Source organism: Amia ocellicauda, chromosome 5 (assembly GCF_036373705.1).
Source record: "Amia ocellicauda isolate fAmiCal2 chromosome 5, fAmiCal2.hap1, whole genome shotgun sequence".
Lineage (NCBI taxonomy): Eukaryota > Metazoa > Chordata > Actinopteri > Amiiformes > Amiidae > Amia > Amia ocellicauda.
Window position 1 is genome coordinate 23,917,302 of NC_089854.1, and position 23,316 is coordinate 23,940,617.

Consider the following 23,316-nt stretch of genomic DNA (forward strand, 5'->3'; position numbering starts at 1 on the left):
GTTTGTACCATCTGCCCCAACAAGATACTATAGGGGTACAATAGGACTGGAAAAAAGTTCAAAGTTAAAATTACAATGAGCTGTGCCAGTTATGCGTTTTCTGAAGTTCACTGAACAGAGAAAACTGTAATCTTTCGATCGGTTGAATGTTTTTCCACTGTGATGTAAATTGGTTGCACCAATTAACTGCTAATTAATCCCAAATTGGAAAAACAGAAAATGGTAATCAGAATCAGTGAACAGTGTTCTTCTGCATTTATTTAAATCTATAAAACACTGCAAAGCAATGTGTGGAGTCAGCCAAGATATAGCCAGTTGCATTTCCTGCTGGACCGGTACACAGACCAAGAAACCAGTCAAGGCTATCAGGTGCGATCAATCATTATGACTCTCAGCTGGGAGGTGAAATCTTGATTCAGAGTGGGCTGAAGACTAATGTATATGCATTGTTATTGTATGGTTTATTACTGCCCTGTAGATTAAATATAGCAGCATACCATGTCTTCCAGCTGCATTTGAATTTGCCGGTGGACCTCAGCCATCTGGAAGAGAACATCCCCTGTAGGAAGAGCAGAGAGAGGAAGAGAAAAGGAATGGGAGAAAGAGGGAAAAGAGAAACAGGACATTAAATTTCCATGGTTCTGCAGAATCACAACGTGCAAGACCATGCAGCCAACAAAACACGGCGGACAGGCGTTGGGAAGCGAAAATGGACGGGATGGAGCGTTGTCAAGTCACGAGAGAAAACAAAAAACATTTAAACGAAATTCAACAAAAATATCAAACAGAATGGGGAAAACATAAATCAAGGAAGAAATTAGAAGGAAGTAAACAAAAAAAAAAAAAAAAATTCCAAAGAAAAATAATAAAAAAGCAAATAAGTAGCAGTTAAGTGCTTTATTCTTCAAGCTTTTAATAGTAGTATAATTCCTGGATTTTCAAAATGGGATTTTTTTATTTTTTAAATTGTTTTAAATGAAAGAACAGAACACAGCAAAATTCAAAACAAGAGGAAAGAAAAAAAAGGGAAGAAAAGAAAAAAAACTATAAAGAAAAACAAACGGTGAGTCATGCAGCAGGGGAAATGCATTTTGTTTTAAGATACCTACATGCTGCCTCTTCTGAATATGCAATGCATTGTAAAAAAAGGAACAAAAGATCTAGATTGAGCAAAGGACGGAAGTAAAAGACTTCGAGAGACAGTGAGAAAAAACTACCCAAGAAATAATGAGACACACACAGGTTTTCTGGACTCAGTCAAACCCCTTTAATAAGAACCAGAGAGGTGCCTTGGGGCGTACCTTAAGCCATCAGGGAAGGTGGAAAATAACATTTGTGGAACTACAATTAAAAACCTGGGGAATGTAGTGAATGAATGGACAGTTGTCAGATCTTGCAGAAAAAGACCTCTGGCTAAAGCAGAGAGGGATGCGGGCTACACACCACCTTGGTCAAAGGACGAGAGCCAAGAGACCAGGAAGAGCATAGGTGATAAATTGGTTGTGGCCAACGGAAAGGGATAAGAGACATGTGGACGGGGGATGAGAAGAGTGGGGAGGAGGTGGAGGGAAGCAGTGCAGGATGGGTTTTAAATTTCAGGGAGGGGGCACTATGGTACAGGCCGGTGCCTCATTCATAGATCCTGAGGACCGAGCCAGCACAGTGAGGGACAGGGAGTCACATGGGAGACAAGGTTGTTTGGAGACTCCTAATGAGTCAGCCCTATGTGAATTAAGAAACAAATCGTGTTTAGATCTGAACATCTTTCCGCTCCAGTCCTCAGCAAGCTCGAGTTTTCTGGACTAAAGGGAGTGATTTTAATTAAATCACGGGGGAGAGGGACTTTAAGAAGACCTAAGGGCATTGACACAAGATTTGGAAAAACAGCACAGCCAAGCTGTATAATGAGAGGGAAGGTTTTTTTTTTTCCCCCGCCCTCAACAGCATGGGAAAGGATTGTTCATTTCAACTGCCCTGTCTGAGTTCTTACTAATGAGGTTTAGACTGGATTTCATTTAATTAAACACTATGCAATGCAAACTGTTACACACAGATGGGAGTTTATCTCGGTAGAGAACATTGTTAGCTGCATACAGTATAGACTTAAACCACAACAACCTCCATAAAGGATAACAAAGCTGTATATATTTGGACACAGAAAAGACTGAACATGTATTTTCCAACTACAATGAAAGTGCAATTTGGTTGAATATCTAGAAGGGATTTTTTGGGTGGCATGTTTGCTCAATTTGTAACCTTTTGAAAACCGTTAGACAAACCCTTTATAAGTTAATGGACACAATTTCTATACTGATCGGATGTCATTAAGTGACTTTGGAGCCAATGGACCGCACTTTCACTGTGATTGGTTCCCATACAGACATGGTTGTCATTCCCACATCCACACCCCAATTCCTCCCACCCTCCAACTCCCCATTCCTGGAATGAACCGTAGGCCTGATCGATTCATGGTGTACTTACTGACAAAAGCTAGCGCTTTTAGGTCTACAATGTGTAAGGTCATGGGACTGCATTTCAATATCGAGTTAACTGGTAAATCAATCAAACCAAGCAGGCGATCTATTGCTTTTCAGTGTTTTCAGATTCCCCTTTTAGGCAAAAAGAAGATTGACTTCATCTGAAAGCAAGGCTTTTTACTAAGCAGTCCTCGTAGCTCATAATGACCCTGCACTGAGCATACTGGCTTCACCCCCGCCGCCCCCCACAGAAAGATTAGAGAGAGAGCAACAGCAATGCAGACAGGACACAGAATACACCAGGTATCATACAGTTATAAAACTAATTATTTTGTCTATTTTACATCAGTTATAAGACAATAAATCCTAGTTTGTGTTGATGCAGTGCAACCAAGACTCAATCTGAATTTCTCCAATAACTCCCAGCAGGCACCAGAATCCGCTTAGCACTTACGGATGATCAACACAGAAGACAACAGCTGCATCCGAAGCTTAAAAACTAAAGCATACTGTTGTCTGATCCAAGCCGATGAATCAATGAAAGCATATACGGTTAAGCTTTATGTAAACACCTTTGGATTCGTGGAAATATCCAGCCGAGAGTTTCAAAACCAATTCGGTTTTTGGGGGTCTAAAGCAAACATGCCATAAAAATAATTGATATGCATATTGGAAATCATGCTTTGTGATTGGGAATCTATTCTGAGTAAAGATTGCGGAAAGCTAAAATTGGAAAATGGATGGTATTCGTTACAGACTAGAGAAAGAAAGAAAAAAAATAAAAGCAGACATTCCAGCTTTGTGCAAGAGCCAGCAGGCCCAAGAGCACAATAGCCCATGTGTGCGTCAGCCCTGTAATGAAGTATCTCTTGCTTATTTGTTCTGAAAGGGATTGGATTCTCCAGGTTACTCCCCATCGTATGCTACTGCACAACAGCACCCCGTGTGACTGTGGGCGTGGTAATCTATAACTACGGTTCTTTGAGTCTGAGCCTTCGAGTTCGAGGTGTGGTTTTCACGGATGCATTTTTTTTTTAATTAAAAGTTTCTGGCTATTTCAACCGTCTACATTTAGCAAAGAGAATTTCTGCTGCAAAGCATTTCTAGACTCTACAACTGACAGATCACAAAAACTTGGCAGATATTGTGTTTTAAACTTGTAATTGAGGGGAACGCCTGTTGTTAAATCACAAACTGAACAAACCAGTCGATCAGGGAAACGCATCATAAGGAAAAACTGAATACAATAAATTAACCCATACAATATCCCTACAGCTTTCTAAGGATTACTATGTGATGGATGGAAGACTATATGGAAGTAAATCCCATATAGTGTGTGGAGCAGTGTACCATCTTTGAGGTGATAAATCCAGTTAAAATAATCAGGTTTTAAAATTAGGAAAAAACAGCTCACTCACTAAAATGCTATTAAAAGAAAAGAAAAAAAAAAATTAAGCTTTTTCTAAATCAGTGGTACGGCTACCATTGACCTGCCCCTGGGCGAAAATTCAATCCTCCCGACAGCATAAAATCTTCCATTATCTACAGTAGGAGTTCATCAAGTCCCTCCCCTATATACGGCCTAACAATGCATCAGGGATGACATTAGTGCAAAAATCTATAGTGCTCTATTGATTAATAGCATGATTTTCCATGTTATTTCCATTTTTGGGCACCGATTTTTAGGTTGGAACTTGTTATGAAAATTTCATGTATATTACAAAATCACTGAACACTAAAACTGGATAACTTGGGCAAAAGGAAAAGAAAACCAAGAGAAAATCAGTCATAGAAGTGCCCAAAGTAAAGTAATGGGAAAAAATATGGGATTCATGGCGGCCTCTGCTGCCATTAAGCTTAACATCTAAAGGAGTAGGAAGGGGAGAGGGGAGAGAAAAAAAAAAAAAAAAAAAGTTTTCTGTTGCCAGTGAGATATTTAGTAGATGATTACAAGTCGACACTACCATGATGCACTGTACTGCATTGGGGGAAGGTAATTGTGGTGCCTTGTTGTAATTGACCCTCTTTCTCAGATTGCAAGCAAACGCTCTTCCCTGGCCACCTTGATTATACCCCAGGGAAAGCTCTCACAGATTAGGGAGGGGGGATTTTGCATTGTGTGCATGCATGGAGCATTAGAGCTGGAAAATGATAACAGCGTAGTAGAAAGATCACAGTTGCACTTTGCCAAAACTTAAAAACTAGGAGAATTCCTCCCCACCCCTCCCTCCCAGCCTGGTAAACTCCAACTTTCAGAGCAGACACGCCAGTGTCAAGTGGGTCAGTGTTGCCGTGGTTTGCTAAGACCTCAAGCTATCAAGGTCGAGCTGCCCCTGGCCACCCAAGGTGAAAGCTTAGCATAGAAGACTCCATTTACCACTACCCATGCTGTGCTGGCACAAAGCACACTTCTGGTTCTTTGTGGTTAGGATAATTTCTATATGGCAAAGTATAGACTGTTGGCATGTAACTGTGCCACAAATGTTCAGTTGACAGTTAATTAAAAGTAACTAAAAAACACAAATCTAAGATTCAGACATCTATATGGTTTGTTTATGTTGTTGTTTTATCAAGGAAACTTAACTCATTTCCACAATAGCACCCACTGAAGCGAACTGCAAGCTTTCCTTTAGTCTAGTGTCTAGATAGCTCAGTGGGAATCACTCCCCCAGCCACAGAGGTCATCTTATGCCCCGGATCCTTCATCCGAGAGGCTCAGCATGTGAGCTTTTATATAGCTTTATTCTCATCTCCACAGGATCCATCCTGCTTGGTATTTAAAGAATACAAGACGCGACAATAGGTTTCCACAGAACAGCTGGCTCAGTGAAAGACAGAATCCACCATTACACTCCAGCCAGTAATAAGGGGGCATGAACCGGGCAGCAATGTGGAGTAGTGGTTAGGGCTCTGGACTTGTCAATGGAAGGTTGAGGGGTCAAATCCTGGGTGGGGCAATGCTGTTTTACAAATGTAAGTTCCCCTGGCTAAATGATGATAATATAGTGTAATGAAGGGTCTTAAGTGGATTAATGTTCTGCCTTAGGGACATAGGAAGCAGTCCCTGACCCTACTTCTTCATTGAGAGCTGGGCAAAATTATTCAAAATGTACACATCCTGAAAAGACCTACTTGTGAAGTGTGTGCAATTCCAGCATGAGAGGTGTAGGACGCTGCCTCAAGGAACAGCTGGATTAGATGCACTGCCACTAAACTAGAGTCAGACTACTGAAACAGTTGCAGTAAATGTATGGTGAGAGCCTGACAGAATTGCTGAGTTATATGCAATACCAAAGGAGTAAATATAAAGTCCAGGGGTGAAGGAACTTGTTTGTGTTCAGTATATTATTTTCTAAAAGTACCATATGTCCCGTTTTGTCAGTACGTCTGTCTCTTCGTGTGCTTTATTTCTGCATTTATTTTCTAAAATCCTGCTATACACTGAAAAACAAATGCATCCCCTTTTTAGCAAACACTCAGTCCCCAAAAAGCATTTGCATTTCGACAAAGTAGATAGTGGGGAAGCTGCATGGGCCTCGTCTAAGTCCCATCAGTCATGACATCACAGCGGCAAATTCATCTGGAACCTCTACAGTCTCCACCGCTTTCTCTCATTTTTCTTTAATGTTCTCTCTCAGCCTGGTAGCAGATGTTAAGAGATTAAATAATAATTACAGTATGTTAATGGGGGAAAGTAAAAAATAAAAGCGAGTGAAAGTGAAAGCACGCCTCTCTCAAGATAAACAATACACGGCTCATTTCTTAATTAGATCAGGCTGCAGTGTTAATGTTCTTGACGAAGAGATGGCTAAATGGTGTGAATCTGGGGAGACTGATTAGTGCCACCAGCTTGCTCTGGGTTACTCAAGAAAACCGCCAGCTCCACTACACCGTGTGAACCACACTGCTGGAACAGAAACATTAGTGTGACATGTAGTTTCCCTGCAAAATCAGGACACAGGAAGAGTTGCGAATGACATTCAAACTCCCTTCTCACTGTAGATCCAAGCAGAAGGAGAAGTTAGTGTAGTAGGGAGACTTGGTAAGAGAGTATGAATTTTTACAGTCAGAGGATTAAAAAAAAAAAAAAAAAAAAAAAATCCCCCACCAGGATACTGCAAAAAGACTAAAGCAACTCTGTCTAAAAGAACAAAAGCACCTTTCCCCTGGAAGTGGCTGCCGGGAATCTGAAAGCATCGTAGTCGGCCCCTAGCACAGGATCTGCAGCACCCTTCCCTCGATCACACCCGGCAAAGTGAGTGTTCAGCAAACTGCCAAATTTGTCTCCCATCCAGAGAGAGAGAGAGAGAACGAACCAGTATCAAACTGTCACGATGCCAAGTATTTCAGCACTGATCAAAGTGCTTGCCAGTGTTCATTCACACGATAAGCAAAAATCTTGATTCAATTAAAGAATTATGACTCCAATACAGTCAAGTCAGCAGGTCATAACGAGACTGGAAGGCAGCACGTGTCATGCAGATTGGGGGGCTGAGATGTGTTTGATCGAGGGTCTCGATTCCTGTCGTCTTAAGTCAGAGGAATACATAAATCAGCAGGATGCACCATTAGACCTTAGTTGGAAAATAGACATAAGAATGGGTTAAGAAACTCACTGGTTTTCACATCACATGGGTGGAAGTGCTGCAGGAAGGAAGAGAAGCCATTGGTATGTGCAGTGACAGAATTGAGCAGGCCCTTAAAATGTTATTCAAGGTATGAAGTGAAGCCTTCATTAATTGGCACAGGTGCGCACAAGGACATTGTGAAGTTAATGGCGTCATTCCTGGGGGTTAAATGACCATGCCTCATCAAGAAGAGGTCTGAAAAGGAGAATGCAGGGAAGCTTGGTTCCTGGGCTACAGCCACAGATTTACACTCGTACAAGTCAACTTGTTGGAAAGCGGTTAGATAGAACATCATCATGTTTAACTAATGAGGCGGGGGCAAGAAAAAACTCCAATGCAATGGCATCCCCTTGAAGTCCAACGTTGCTCTCTGAAAGCACAGACTTGTTAATGTGTTGACATGCAGACTGCTTATATAAACCTGATCAACTATTCAGAGGGGAGGGCACGGCGAGTTCACCATTATTTCAGTGAGAAAGTAAGAAAACTGAGAACTGGGAGTCAGCTTTTGGGAATGGAGAAATGATATGCAGGCGGCCCATCGTCTCCTGCTCACCCTTGCCACCCTGCCCACGGAGCACCCCAGCCCAGATGTTAAGTGTTACCAAAGCTGCTGGAGTCCAGGAATAACAGAGAAACTGCACGCGTGGGCAGGAGAGTTCTCCCTGCATTCACTACAGCTGTCATAAATAGACCAGCATGCACCGGCACCAGCAGAGCTTTGCGTTATTTCCCCAAGGGGCACGGTCTATTAAATCATTGCTCTGCTCCCATTATGAAAAGGAACAGGTGTATGGGGGTGCTCTAGGCTATTCATATGCAGCACTAATTTGGCTAATTACTATAAAAGCTCATTTCAGAGGGGGGTGGACAAGACATCCCCCCTTACATCTCCAATAGCCAAACTATAATGAAGAAAAGCCTTTCACAATTAACTGTGTTGATCTTCTATTGCCTTTGGGAAGGAGGCTCACTGCACAAAATATTGTACTATGTGCATTTGTCTGTGTATAAATGCATGTGTATGAAGCAATTACTGCAGTGGCAATTGCTTATTTACAAGTCCCATATTAAAGCAGCTCCCAGTGATTTGTCTGCCTGTACAATTGATAAGCCCATGATAAGATTGACAGAAGTGAATGGGTGAATAAATCACGCAAAACATAAAATGTTTAGATGTCCTCTTTTTCTCGGTATGGAGTTTGACCTTTTCTATAGATTTGAAAACTGTATAGAAAAAAATGTAAGAATACTGGCATTGGACACAGCAGAAAGAACCATTCCACAGACCAGTAATTAAGGGGTTAAAATCCGATTTCCAAAAGTCATATTGATTTCTTTATCTTTATTATTGCCTTACTTATGTGTATTTAGACATTTTAGCTGTTTTTAATAAGGTGCAAGCGTTAAAAAAAAATCAAGATCTATATTTTTTTAAATTTTAGGTCTTTTTAATGTCAGCCCCAGAGGTTCCTCATTACAATCTGGGACACTAATCCCAGCATTACCACTGGAAGGTGAAGGGTGAAAAAAGTAAGTTGAGAATTTTAAATTAGAAACGGGTAAAACGTATTAGACTAAAAGCTCTAAACCTTCTGCTCATGAAGGCAAGGACAATTATGCGAGAACAAGATATCATAGGTCAAGTTTCCTTTCAAACACTGCTGGAGTCAGAGAGATACCGGTTCAAGAATGTGTTGGGACACGTTTTTAAAAAGGTTTAATTACCAAGACCTGTCACTTATTACTACTGCATTTTTTAAACTGAGATATGAAAGAGGATTCTATGATGAGATGCTAGGCTGAGGACAGGAGGAGTGGTAGGTGTACACAACACAGTGTGAAGACCTTCTCCAGATGTCAATTCATAAAACGGTTGCTTATCCAGGTTCACCCGAGGGGGGAGTGGCCTGCTCTCATTCATGACCTCCCCAACCAAAAGAAAACCAGAACACAGGGAGGTTGCTACCCCTTTGCAAATCCAATAAAAGATGGTCCCAATTCTATCGTCTGATTTCACATTGAACAAGTCTCGGAGGGGAAGCAGCACCAGATTGCTACAGGGAGTACTTACGATTACATAAACGAGCACCAGGAGACCTCTCTGGCATCATCTGTATCCTGTCTGAGTGGGTGTAACTGTGACAGGGGGTTCATTATCACTGATACGGCAGGGGGAGCAGAGAGTGGGTGGGTGGGTGGGTGGTTGTGTGTGTGTGTGTGTGTGTGTGTGTGTGTGTGTGTGTGAGAGAGAGTTAGGGTGGGGGGTGTAGCTCGTTATGAAACAATTCCACCATGTTATGGGAATATCAAAGGAAGTGGATGCTTTATTAGGACTTGGAAAAGAAGCTACACATTTTTTTAACAGGGATTACAGTATCAAGTGGAGATCTACAAATAAGGACTTTATTTTTATCTATAGTTTCCCCCTCTCAGTCTCGGCGTTTCTCTCTCGGTTTCGCTCTCTCATGCAGGAATCAGCCCAGTTACGGCATGTGTTTGATCTATTTTAATCGCAGCGAGCAGCGCGTCGTGTCTAATCCCAGAGCAGGTTCTTTCTCCCACATCAATACGGGGGCGTATGAAGTGAGGGGGCGCTGGCATTGCCGTCACTGAGATTTTAATATATATATATATATATATATATATATTTTAATATATATATTATAAATATACACACAAACATTAAAAGTTGTAATTCTGAAATCATTCTAGGTTGAAAGAAACAAAACAAAAAAAGTGAATGAAAGATTATGTCATGCACTACAGCTTTGAGTTAACCATGAACCGTCTACTAAATCCCAACGAATAACAACTTCAGTGACCAAATTTGTTTGAAAGGAGAAGGGGAATTAGAGATCGATTTTGGATATGCAGAACTATGGAAACTACGGTCTTCGAAATGCTAGATATCAAAAAGTACTTTTAAATAATTTAGACTATCAGAATTCAGTACACTCTACATTATTTCAAAGGTTTGCTTTTCTATAATTGTGGCTATTTCAAAATATACGCACAGAGCTCTCCACTTCCCCAACATTTAGGATTTCCTCAGTGTGAGTGGCAAGAAGCATAAAACATGACATCTAAGAAATGGCCCAGCGAGTGTTGACTAAACTGGACACTTCTGCAGCGGTTTGTGAATATCATCGTTTGTGGATCAAGGGACCTCGCTGCCCACTCTCGGCGCTCTCTGTGCGGAAGGTCCACAAACGACAACATCCAACCGGTTCCTCCAGACCACACATCACCGCACATCGAGAGTTTGCTTCCAGAAATGAGGAGTGACAGGAACTGAACTGCTGAGCAGGAGCAGTGGGTTATGTAATTGAGAACTGGTGATCCCCGTGTAAATAAGTATGCTAAAGCATGCATGCGTGCATGTGTTTGTGTGCGCGTGTGTGTGTGTATGCATGTAAGACTATTGCCAATTCTGCTTCCATTTAGTGTGTGTGGAATTGCTGGTGACTGCCTCCCACGCTGAACCCCAATTGGCTTTTTGCTCAGAGGAGGGAGAGAGAGAGGGAGAGGGAGAAAAAAAAGTCACAGGCACACAAATAGCTAATGCTCTATGACAAACAAACGGCACTTAATGCAACATGCTGGGATAATTACATGCTGGAAAGACTTGGGATTGTGTGCCACCACTGCAGGATACCGAAGGGTCAGCAGCCCCTCCCACACCCTTCTAGATTGTTTGACCGGTGCTTTCACCCTCAAATCGGTTCATTTTGTAAGACCCCCCCCCACACACACACACCACTCAGATTGATCCCCTTGATGTTCCGTCGCTTCTCTCCTACAATGGAGGTCTGCTCAGGTTTTAATTGGCATTTTTTCACGGCCTGATTTACTCCTCATCTTCTCTCTTCCCTCCATTAGTACATCCTTAATCCAGTCCCATTTCCCCTTCACTCACTGACTCACTCTCGCATTCCCCATCTCTAATTTGTCTGCATCTTATTTTAGTCACAGAGCAAGAAATCTGGAGACGGAGCATTGTTTTAGAATATCAATCCCTGGTTTTTATCATCCCCCATTTTTTTTCTGGTTTCCTGAAAAAGCATTTTACCTGCATTAAATGCCAGCACTACCACAAGGATCTGTGAAAAAGCAGGTATTCCCCTCCGTCAGAAGACCGAAGCAGTTTGGCATGTTGCTCATACCACCCATATCGAAGATTTGGATTTGGTACAGATTTGGAATATATAGCTGGAAACAGATTTAGGAAGAGTGCCCCGTTTAACACATGTACAGCTGATCCAGACTAGATTGTGTGGGTGGCAAGCATAACAATTAATTTCCATTATGGAAGGCAGTATGGGGCGATCTCCTGAAACACTCACACAGGTGCACAAGTCTGTTTGGAGTCGGTTTCACTAACAACTCTATAGACAGTTAAGGTAGTGCAGGAGAGAGTGCAGGCGCAGAAGGGCCTAGGTATCCAAAACTAACATACCTAGGCCAAACACCCATGGTCATTCTCCGCTTCTTTTATACGTCCAATAGGAAAATTAAACGTTACAGACGGAAAGAGGCCTACGTTTGGGATACACCAAAAAAAAAAAGTTACACAAGGATTTATAAACACCAGTGTCATTTTCTTTGATCTTGGGTGGTGAAGGAGGGCTAAAGCCACAAGGATCCTTGGTGTAGCTGCCACGGCAAAACAAATCACAGCTCTGAAACCTGGCAGGTGGAGGCAGGAATCCAAGGTCAAACAACCTAATACTGATCCCAGGGGTGCCACCGCTCCTGCTGGCTAGCAGAATCAGATCAGCTGCTGCTCAGAAGTCATTCATCTTCTGAATTCAAATGCCATTAACTAATAAAGTGTACCCTGTTCTCCCCTCGATCTGCATTAGATTAATGGCCATCATCATTGCAATCAGAAAGACCCAATCAGGATAATCTTTTTCTGTGCCTTGTTGACTCTCCACAAAATCCTGGACACCTTTACTCTCTTCTTTCATGTCCCTGTACCATTCATATAGAAAGGACATGTGGCACAAGACTACAAGACCTCTGTCAGTCACTAGTTAGGCAGTTCAGGCAGCAATGGATTAAGCAATTGTTCAATGCTCTACTCAAACACCAAGCTAATCCATTTTAGGCAGAGGGGAGAGAGCATTGCTTTGCTTTTCTAGTCACCTTCCCAGAGAAGCCAGATATTTACCCTCCTAAAGGGGCAACCAGGATGACTGAGGACTGGGCTGATTTGGTGGCTTTAGGAGTGAAGTTCTAAACCAAGTTGAGGTTTTCCATAAAAGGTATGAATTAAATACTTTGGCATTCACATTCATTCCACACTTTACATCAGGAACGCATAACCACACAAAAATGAGGAAGGAAAAAGGCCCGAACCAGATGATACAAAGCATTACTGACACTAGGTATATTTAGAACCTCGATTAGTTTCTTCAGAATTCAAAGAAGGAAGAAGATGAGAGAAAAAGGAATCTGCATGCCAAGATTAGATCTTAATTGATCTAAAGGGCCAAGACTTGTTTCCTAAACAGGTCAAGTTAAATCTGCAATAACTAGCTAGAAAGAATAGCATACAAACCTGCATTACATTTCCATTTACCAATTGAAGTGGAGCCTAAGTATAGCACTATATGCCAAGTAGAGGGTGAAATTAACAGTTTGTAATATCATACATCGAGGAGGGGGGTGAAGATTTGATCTGATAGAAGTGAGAAACACACACACTCATCCCTTTCCTTCTGGTGAAAGTAGAGCTGTGAAAAGCAACACCTTTGAACAGTAGACAAAAGGAGCTGGGATGGGTGACCGTAGAGGGGAGATCTATGCAGTGCCAAACACTTCAAGACTCCTGCTACCTCTCTGCAGAAGACTGTCTAGGGGATTTCTGTGCAAGATATATAACCCCGGTGAGAAATTATAACCCTGGTAAAATCGGAAGGAGGTTCAGCACGGTTCAAACCACACAACAGTGTTAAATCTGTGCTGTTTGCTTCACGCAAGCATCTAAGAGTTAAATTCAAATGTCTACTAGAAGAGAGCTGAATGATTGGTTTCCAGGAAGACTTCTACCTGGTTTTCATTTTTAATATTTCTTGCCAATTGACTATTAGAACTTGGTTTTAATTTAAACCATAATGTATGTAGTGCATGTAATCTTATGGAGAACCCTACACAAAGCAAGGATAATAGGCTCTTTAGTTTAGAAGAAAAAATAATTTAAAGGGCTATCTAAATCCAAGACTTAAATCAGAATCAAGCCATTCTTTTACACAGTCAACTGATCCCTCAACTTAGCCAAGTCTCTCTGCAAAGACACAGATCGACAATCAATTCGCCACAGCAGTTTTCAGCAAAATCACCAATGGCACTTCATCTTTGAATTCAAACAGCTGACTGGAAAGCTATACGACCATTTTGAACCTCTTCAAAGGACTTCAACAAAAGGACCTAGATTTCATAGTTGTTTTTCTACTAAACATATCCCATTGAGTCTGTATCCACAAATGACCGCTTTACGTTGTGCCAAAAGCCTGTCCTGCCATGCTCACAGGGATACCTTCCACAGTAGAAGCAAGTTCCATACAAGCCTTATCCAACAATGAGGAATTTGTCAATCTGTCAGTGCTGTGCTACCCATTTAATCATTTCCTCCCCTGTGTCTTGCCACACCTTGACTCCCCTTGCACCCCCCCCAACCCCCCATCCCCCCATCCCCCCATCCCCCCCATCCCACTTTACACCTCCAGCCAGGGCCCTGTGCTCACAAGGGCCAGACAACTTCAGCCGCAGGTGCCACAAGCACAGTAATGCTTTTGTTCCACATGAGGAAAAAAAATAAAGTTCTACAGATTCCCATGAGCAGATCTATCCTTCAAAACAATGAATATATGGAGGTTATAACAGAAAACCAATTGATAAATAAAATACAAATCTGATGTTCTACGACAAGGGTTCTAAATGGAATGTGTTAATGGAAATGTATCTTTGGCTGACACTGCTGGACATTAGATCAAGAAAATAAATTCAAATTGTTTAAAAAATGTAAATAATTCCAATTTAAAATCCATTGGCATTTCAGTAGAAATGCTGAAGAATCCTAGACTGGCAGTTTATTTCCCCACCCCCAGCTGCACTCCTGAAATGTCTTTGTGTGCTGGTCTATGTGTATGAGCTGGATGGAACAAAAGCAGGGACTGTGTACAGCAGGCAGGCAAGGACGGCCCCTGCTGCCCGCTGCCCTAACTCTTCCCCCTCTGCCCAGGAGGGCACTGCGGCCGGCTCTGTGACTCACCAAGATCCTTAGAGCCTTGACTTTCGCTGGCCAGCTCGCCCATCCGCACCAGAGCGTCGAAGTAGCCCTTTGCTGCAAAAGTCACACCTGGAAACATGAAGCATTGGGCATCAGATCAGGACGGGGTGTCTACAGCGCTGAGTAGCTCTTCCAGTCCATTTTCTAGGAATGTTCCTCAATAAATCAGGACTTTGTTCTGGTCCTACCCATAATTCTTTAACATTAATTTGGTCGAATGACACTCTGTATTGCCAACTACCTTGCAGGAGTGAGGTCCTGCCTTGGATTGGACTGGAAGTACCACTGATGTATACTGCTGGTCTAGGAGACCTATGCATTAAGGCAGCCATGGCCAACGTCAGTCCACCAGAATTTCTCATCTTGCTCTGATCTGACCCGTCAGTTATTTAACTGAACTACCCATTGGCTTGGCTGGTTGGTCTTTAACAGAATTTCAAGAAATCCTGCAGGTTTGTGAACCCTGCGGTCTGATGTTGGCCACCCATCACAGGAGAGGGCTACATTCAATTAAGCATGCTACTTGAAGTCAGCAGTGGTTTAATGCCTCATGAATACAGCCCCGGATGCCTTATGCATTTAAAAACCATGTGCAAATATAATTCCAAAACTAAGGAATAAATCAAATATTAAAGACTAATAAGCACTGGAGGTGAAGTTCAATTTAATGTCTGCCTATACCAAGGTAGGCAATAAAGCTGGCTTTGCACAGTAGTGTGATTTATACCAGCTTTTCCTATATATAATACAGCCTGACAAACTAGCCACAGTCAAGATCGGGACTAAATGACTGTTCTGGTGAAGACTACAATAGCTGGAGCTCCTATATGCAGGAACTATTGCAATCCCAGCTGTCTGACAACCTCCATTCTTTTCAGAGGAAACAATGGCCTCAATTTACCAAAGACCTCCCCTCCAGGGTAGAATTTCTACATTATAGAATAAAAAAAAAGCCTTCAGTGAGAATTCATTCATAGTCTTGAAATTAACCTTTTGTAGCATTTCTCATTACTTTTGACAGATTAGGTTTTTCCTTTACATCGAGAAGAAAAAACAATTACACTAGATATTGTGGTCTATTCTCCGCAGGGCCCAGAAATTGAAAGAGAAGATGGGCCCAGCAAGGAAACCTATCCCCCAAGAAACACTCAAATTTATCCAGCAGCACTTGGATTACGGAACTCATGTTATTTCTTACAAAATCCATTATATTTAAATCAAGAAATTGTATCCAGAATATACATTTTGTTTTGAAAGTACCGATATCCTTTTATCCTTTAGCCATCCCCCAACTCTCCAATAAATAAATGATGACCCTGCCAACCTAGAACTGTAACTTCCAATCCATAAAATGGCCATTACTCCCAGTTTCACAGAGAATAATTTTTACAACAGGGTAAAGTTAAAGTGCAGAAGATCCTGACATGCAGCAAACACACGAGAGGAGATTTAGCCCGAGGTTTTGAGTCCGACCCTAGTTATCTCTGAGCCACATTCCAATTGTGCGGTGTGCTGGAAAATTCCTGCTTCGTCATAGGATTAGGGAAGTTTGTGCAAGACACGTGCAACCTCTTTTATGCAAGAAAAGGTTGCGGATTGGGATGGGCATGGGGATGGGGGGTTAAAAAGTTAAAAAATGCAACACAAGGAACTGACAATTAAAGTAACTATCAGGTCAGTGATGGAATCTGGCCCTCAGCTGGTACATTAATACACAGACAGATGAACCTTCTACACAATCCTACAGAGTTCTTTAAATTTAGGGTTTAGCTTATGAAAAAAATAAAAACATGACAGTACAGTCTCGTACTTGAACGGTCCGATGTACTGTCAAAGCCATGAATTGGTATAGAACCAAGTGAGGTCACTGTACTGCTTTAACATGACAATTGAACCAATTAAAATAGAAGTTCAACAGTTTTTGGAAGTCATCGATCATATTCATATTCCTTGCTAAAAGTCTATTTGGTGCATGAGCAGCTTTTGTATACAGCACCAACAATGTTAAATGTCAAATGCTCCCTCCTCTTCATTCTCCATTCACTCTTCTGTTTGCCAATTGCTAAGGGAATATTGACCAGAAAAGGTGCAAATGTTAATCACGGCTCCAATTAAATAAAGGTCACCACTGCCCTGCGTTTTGTCAGAGCGGACAGCCCATGCAGTGGCCAATTTACCCAGCTCCAAAATAAAACCTCTCAATGCAGAGCGGAGAAGCTAAGCGGTCATGTGAGGAGAGGCTAGAAAATGTGAACAGTAACTACTGAAAGTGTGACACCGAATCCCTATCACAGTAAGAGGCTCAGATACGAGGGAGAATTGGGGGGGGGGGGGGGGGGGGGGATTTGTATTTGTTTTGTATATATAGATAGAGATGTATACATATATATCCACACACACCTTGATTTGGAACCAGTCTTCTCATTGCATTGGCTAAATAACTGAAGCGATTAAAAATCGACATGTGCAAACAAACATGTTAGCCATCCAAACCCCACACCAGAACTATCCAAATTATGGCAGATGACAAAATTACTTAACATGTTATTATTTAGTCCCCTGTAGTATTTTCAATTCGTTTAAGTTTCTTAACCACTATGTTGAAAACAAAGGGGTGGCAATAAGCTCCCCAGCATTGGGTAATTCGAGCAGAAATATGAACCGATAGATTCCCTTGAAGGAAACGGTAATTTGCCCGTGTCCACAGGCAGCTCCACAACTGTGAGCACAAATTCAGCGGGATTAGCCACTAAGTCTCCTCGCTCCGCTTCCCCGAAGCTCAGGGAGAGGGACAGCAAAGAGGATTAGAGACCTGATAGGGAGGAGATAGCAAACTGTAGGCAGGAGCAAAACTAGGGCTCAACCACCACAGCCAGGAACGCACCCCCTTCCAGACATGGCAAACAATCCCATTTATTTCTGCATGGCAAACTGGCACTCTGCCACTGAGCTTCTCAACCCACTGCCTTCCACACTGGATGCCCAGCCCTCTAACCCACTGAGTAACCTGACACCGAAACCCTGTGCAGAAGCCAATTAGCTGATTCAAACAACCACCTTCCAGTAGTAGCGCTACTAAACCCTAAGGACTTCTACACTACTTCCCAGTAACTTACAAGAGGAACAAAGTCAACTAGCAAGCCAGTGAACATACAACTTCTAAGACTCGATTAGTATGGTTTAATAGACTTCTCACGCTTCGATGTTGGAGGCTTGCAAGTCTCTCCTTCAAGGAAGAACTGCGCTGAACATTTGCTTTCTGATCTTTGGCTATTAAGCCACTTACTTAACTGAATCCCAAGGTGGCTCATTAACCAGTTGGATGGATACATACTTAAAATAATCTATAGAAACTACACTGCAGGCTTGTAGGAGGAAAAGAAAATCGCATACTGATGAGCAGGGAGCAGGTTGCAACGGTGGACTTCCCGAGTCATAGATAAGCTTTCTATAATACATCAGTAGTGCTTTCTGAGTCAGCCTCATTCTCCATTTAGGCCACGGACTCACACAGCCATCACAATAGAGGGTTCATAAATTGTTCATGATGGCTTTCCTTTAGAGACCCATACTCCTCCCACACCATAGATGCTCCATCCACTGCAGTCCAGCTCTTGATCTACTGAGCTACCTGAACAACCACCATCACTATAAAACATCAACCAAAATTCTTCCTGAATAAATTCTGTTGATGTTTCCAACAGAGTTCAAAACAGTTATTCTTTCCACCTAGGTAGCCAAGGGATGTTCATACCTCACTACAAAGCAAAAGTGAATTATTTACAGTGTAACAAAAGCTCTTGTAAAATCACATTACAAACAGAAAAAACCACATTGGTTTAATGAGAAGCTGTCATTATTTCTAGGCTTGATTTTATTTTTTAAATCCACTCAAGAACTGTACACAGTTATTCGAAAATACTGCAAAATATATTTAAACAAATAAAAATAAATAAAACCCATCTTATCATGGTTTGTTTTTAAAGGACAGTTACTACCAATAGAAAATAAATACAGGTATATTTGTAATTTTACTTTTGTGATAAATGCCATAGTATGCAGTTACTGTATATAATAAGTACTGGCAATCTGATTTCTCTTTAGCAGGGTTGCAGACCACAATGTTATGCATGTTTAAAATACTATAATTACAATAAAAGCCTTGATTCCATATATCCCTGATTTAAGCTGATATTCAAGTATAACTTGTAGAAATGCAGAAAAACATTCTGTTCTCACTTTTAAAAGCATGCAGGAGCCAAATCATGTGAACCAAAAGATCTGAACGGTTTCCTTTATTCCTTTTCAGCTCATTATAAACTGGGCTCTTTCCTCCATCCTGTATAAAATGACCTCTAAAAGCAGAATGGAGAGTTCATTTGTTCTGCACTGTGCCAGTTAATGTGCAGCGCAAACATCTGCCCTACTTTATGTTCTAGTTCCCAGCCCTGCTTCTGTGGCGTGTGTCCTCGCCCTTGCACTACATCCTTGTGCAGTCCACACTCCCAACATGGGACAGCTTCCACTAAAGCGGTTTCTCCTTCACAAATTAATCTGCATGAAATGGATGAAGGGAAGGTGCTGGGAAGGTTAAACTGCATTTAAGTGCCTTTTCCCGTGTTGGAGGAAGCCAGTTTCCCCACATAGCTGGAGACCAATGCTGTGGAGACGTTTCAGGACAAGTGTGGTCTTCCGATTACTTCAACTCGACCATGAGGAGTCTTATTCTTTTGATATGAGCGTCGAGCAGAATTCGCTTCTAGTTTCTAGTTTCAGAAAACCTGCCCCCACCCCAAATTACCGCCAAATGTTTATTACATACATTTACTACCTTTTTGTTTGATGGTATAATAATGCATTCTTGAATTTTGCCAAGTTCAGATCCCACATTACAGCACCGTAGAAGATGCTAAACTATCTGAGGATACTGGCTACCCGATTATGAATTACATTGTTTTTTCAGATCAGTATATGAAGAGAAATACATTGGCAGGCTAGTTGGATAACTGCCTGGAAGTCTTAAGAAAATACACATAGAAGAAAAAAGGAAAAATATTGATGCACTTACTGGAAAGCGCCTTCTCGTAGCTCTTCCCCATGGCAACAAAGTTCCGCAAGCAGGGATTGAACTGCTCCATGATGGACTGTAACAGAAATAGCACGTTTTCGTCAGCAGCAGTAGCACCACTAGACACCCGCACTCACATTAGCATAAGCATCCCCTGCAAGCACACCGATCTCGCGCTCACACACAAACGCGTAGTACTGATTCATTCAGAAATCAATCCCACACTGCACTGGGGGCCAGCCAGGAGGGTCGCCTACGCAGAGCAGCCTCCCCCTTGCCTACCTCCACCCCCTCCCTCCCTCCTCAACCCTCATCACACACACACACACACACACACACACACACACACACACAGCCTTCTATCCACCCCCCTCTGCATCTAAAAAACACTTTACAATTTACTCACAGCTCACTAGCAAACCTCTCACACCCATTGCTCATCCAAATGTGTCAAGCTTCTTAATTCAATTGGATTTCTAGTAAAGGGGGAACTAGGATGGAGGTGGGGGGGGGTACAAATTCAGAGCTTCAGGACCAAAATCCATTGCAATATGCTGGTGTGAAAGGATGGGGAAAGATTACCGATTGCAGCCGTAGAAAAGTACAGATAGGTAGTGTTGTGACTCGGTGCTCAGACCGCCAGATGTTGGAAGCAAGGGGTCAAATGATCATTGACTAAAAAACAGCACAAACCATTAAAACTGGAAAATGGAGGTGGTGGTGGTGGTGACGGTGGTGGGATACAGATTACTCTAGTGATTGCAGGTGAAGGCAATGCAAGCAGGAGTCTGTCATGTACCAGCTATCACCTCCATAAGTGCCAGGGGACACAACTGTACATCTCATTGCAGCTGGCTCAGGCTGGAATAATGCCAAGGAGAAGGGAAAAAAACTACTGAAACTTCATGTCAAGTGACACCTCCAAACCCTTCAAGGAAACTAGCTTTAAACCCAGAGATGTCATAACATTGCTTCCCATCAACAAAGATGGCCTGTACATTTCAAAATGAAATCTTTTTGCATATTTCAAAAACTGAAGACCATAGTTGGAGTTTAGTTTCTCTGTCTGCCTCTTCAATAAACTACTGGCTAATTCATTTAAATGATCATAACCAGGAGGAATGCCACTGTGGCACAAGGAATTGATATACGTGTGCGTGTGTGTGTGTGTATGTATGCATATGTGTGAACTGATACAGCAAGTACAATTCGTACAGCTCGAGCACATAACTTATTACTCACACAGGCTGGGAAACAAAATGAGTCACTCACTCGGCATTCAGTGTTAACCTTTATTTCAGCATAATTGTACGATTTGTTCACGCAATATTCTACTTGAATCTGGTGCCCCTTTCATCTGAGCTTTCGTGTACTGAAGAGGGGAATTTCTCGGCTGTAAAATTACCCATCATAAACAGGCTGATTTGTGCTGCCTCCACAGTATTACCGGCCCCTGATCGTTTCAAAGCTCTGACTGACTGACTGACTACAAGGGTCACCTTTCACTGGTTTGAAAACTTTCTTATTTTTTATTTTTATTTTTTTTTTAACAGGGCAAATATCGACCATAATCAATGGCTTGTGAAAGCTTGTACAGCTTGTGTAACCTGTGAGTTACCCTGGATTAGAGCGACAGCCAATAATAATAATAATAAATAATTGAGGTGCATGGCTATTGACTGAAAGGTTTAAATGTAACTTGTTTGCAAGCCAAGGGGTGGGGGGGAAACGGCCACAGCCACAGCCATTGAGTGGTTTTTGAAGGGCTATTCCTTTAGTTCAACGGGAACTCCATTTCCAAAGGAATAAAGCCCTGACATCAAATCTCGAAATAAATTAAATAAATAAACGTGGTTAAAGGAGAGCCCTGGCAAACCACATTAGGACTCTTATAAAGAAGTATTTCAGCTTATGTTTGAGCAACAGCAAAAGAGGGAGGGGGGAAAGAGGATTGGCAATTAAAACTACAGCCCGGTCTTGTGAAAATAAAAATCTCTAAAGGATTCTGAGAGCAAACCCAAACTTTCTGCCAAGCAAGTACAATGTCTTGGAGTAAAACCATTAAAAGACTAAAGTAGGATACTGGCAGCCTGTGTCTTGCAGTTTTTCACAATGTGCTTTAACAAGAGCTGCTTTCAGAACTTTTAACTAGTGACCCACACAGTTGTGTGACATTTACGCTTAATTCTCTGACAAATGAAGATGCTTAATATAGTTACAAGCAACTTATAGGATGATCACAGTTCATAAGGAGCTAGTTAACACATCGCCAGCACATTCTACCACTACATCATGTTAGAGGTGAAAGGCTGAGGTGGGAGAAATTGTACGGGCTATAAAATGTATCCGGAACACACTGAACACAGTGCATAAACGGGTCAGCTGCAGGGTCCCCTTTCATTAAGCAAAGCACTCAGCCTTGTCTACCTGTACTCTACAAAGGATCAAGGCAGCCTTCCAACTCGATTAAATTGCTTCAAAAAGACGGCACCGTCTGTTCCGGCCAAGAACATGAGCTTATTTCACAACCCAAGCCCAGTGTGGTCTGAACTTCCACTACATATGCCATTTTAATGTCAGTGTGCATACATCGCTGCCCAGGCAAGTGATTGGACACTTACTGGAACACCGTTACAGTGGGGCTTTTGTTTCAGACAAAGCAAAACTGGACCGCATTCCGATAAAGGAGAGGGAGAGCCCTAAAAAAAAATACAACAAAGAACAACCAAAAAAAAAAAAACTTGGCCAATTAATTAGAAGAAAAATGTGTTATAGAGCTAGCAGTTTGTGTTTGTAATTCTGACCAGATTTGTTTTTCTTTACAGAAAGAACTGCAAATGACAATCTGGTGCACAGTCCTCGATAAATTTGGGCATGCACTTCACAGTACAGGGCTGGTGGTTAACCGATTCAGTTCAGTGGCACCATCAAACAGACAAAACCGTGTCGGAAGATCCACCGATTAACCCATAATACATACACTTCTCCTGTCCACATCGCCTGGCATAACATCAACACCCCCTGGGGCCCGGAGAGAAGCTATTTATATGCACTGCGATTAGATATTATATAACTCCATGCTTGCAAATAACTGGTTTAGGAGGACAAGCAGACAATGCTGGTAATTAGCTTGACAGCAGTATTTGTTAGGAAGGAGGCAAAGAGGGAAAGAAAAACTAAAACAAACACAAATGGCAAGAGCTCTTAATATACCACTCCCCAATTGGATGGGGAGTGAGGAGTATGTTCACAGGGTGATCTATGCCACCATTACAATGCCCATTATAATGTTTGCCAAGGTTTAGAAGAAAGGCTACATTGTCAAAACAGAAGTCATTGGCTTCAAGGTGGCAGCAGTTTGGATGAGCAGTCAGGGCTCTGGACTCCTGAGCTGAGGGTCATGGGTTCAATCCCAGGTGGGGGATACTGTTTTAGTACCCTTGAGCAAGGCACTGTACCTAGATTGCTCAAGTTAAAAGACAGCTGAATCAATGGAGAATTGAATAAAAAAAAAAAAAAAATGATAACAAGTTGCCTCATGCTAAGAAATAATATTTCATTGACCCAATACATCCCATCCTCACTTGTTCCCAACCAGCGATGACAGAGAATGGAAAACTATCTAAGATTTGCCAGAATCTCTATTTACACACTTGCACCATCTTTAATAAAGTCATGTCCCTGTGTGAGGGACCGCTATTCCCTTGATTACATGTCCAGCAATCAATCACTGGATGGCCCTTCAGCGCAGCACTAAAATGCTTTAGTGGCGGGGCCCACTGGTGCGCACTGTCAAACCAATCAGAACCAGCGTGCTGCTGCAGAGGGTAATCAGGAGTTAATGCC

At 42.0% G+C, this 23,316-nt stretch overlaps 1 protein-coding gene across 3 annotated transcripts in view; it reads right to left on the reverse strand.

Moving 5' to 3' along the window:
• The window catches only part of LOC136749853 (BAR/IMD domain-containing adapter protein 2), a 68,800-nt gene that overhangs the window by 32,251 nt on the left and 13,233 nt on the right, over positions 1-23,316 (reverse strand). For all 3 annotated transcript variants that reach the window (XM_066704446.1, XM_066704448.1, XM_066704447.1), the window contains exons 2-4: positions 19,471-19,546; positions 14,385-14,471; positions 498-559 (exon numbers count right to left, since the gene is read on the reverse strand). In XM_066704446.1, coding sequence (XP_066560543.1) covers positions 498-559; positions 14,385-14,471; positions 19,471-19,546 — 225 coding nt within the window. The remainder of the gene's footprint in view (positions 1-497; positions 560-14,384; positions 14,472-19,470; positions 19,547-23,316) is intronic.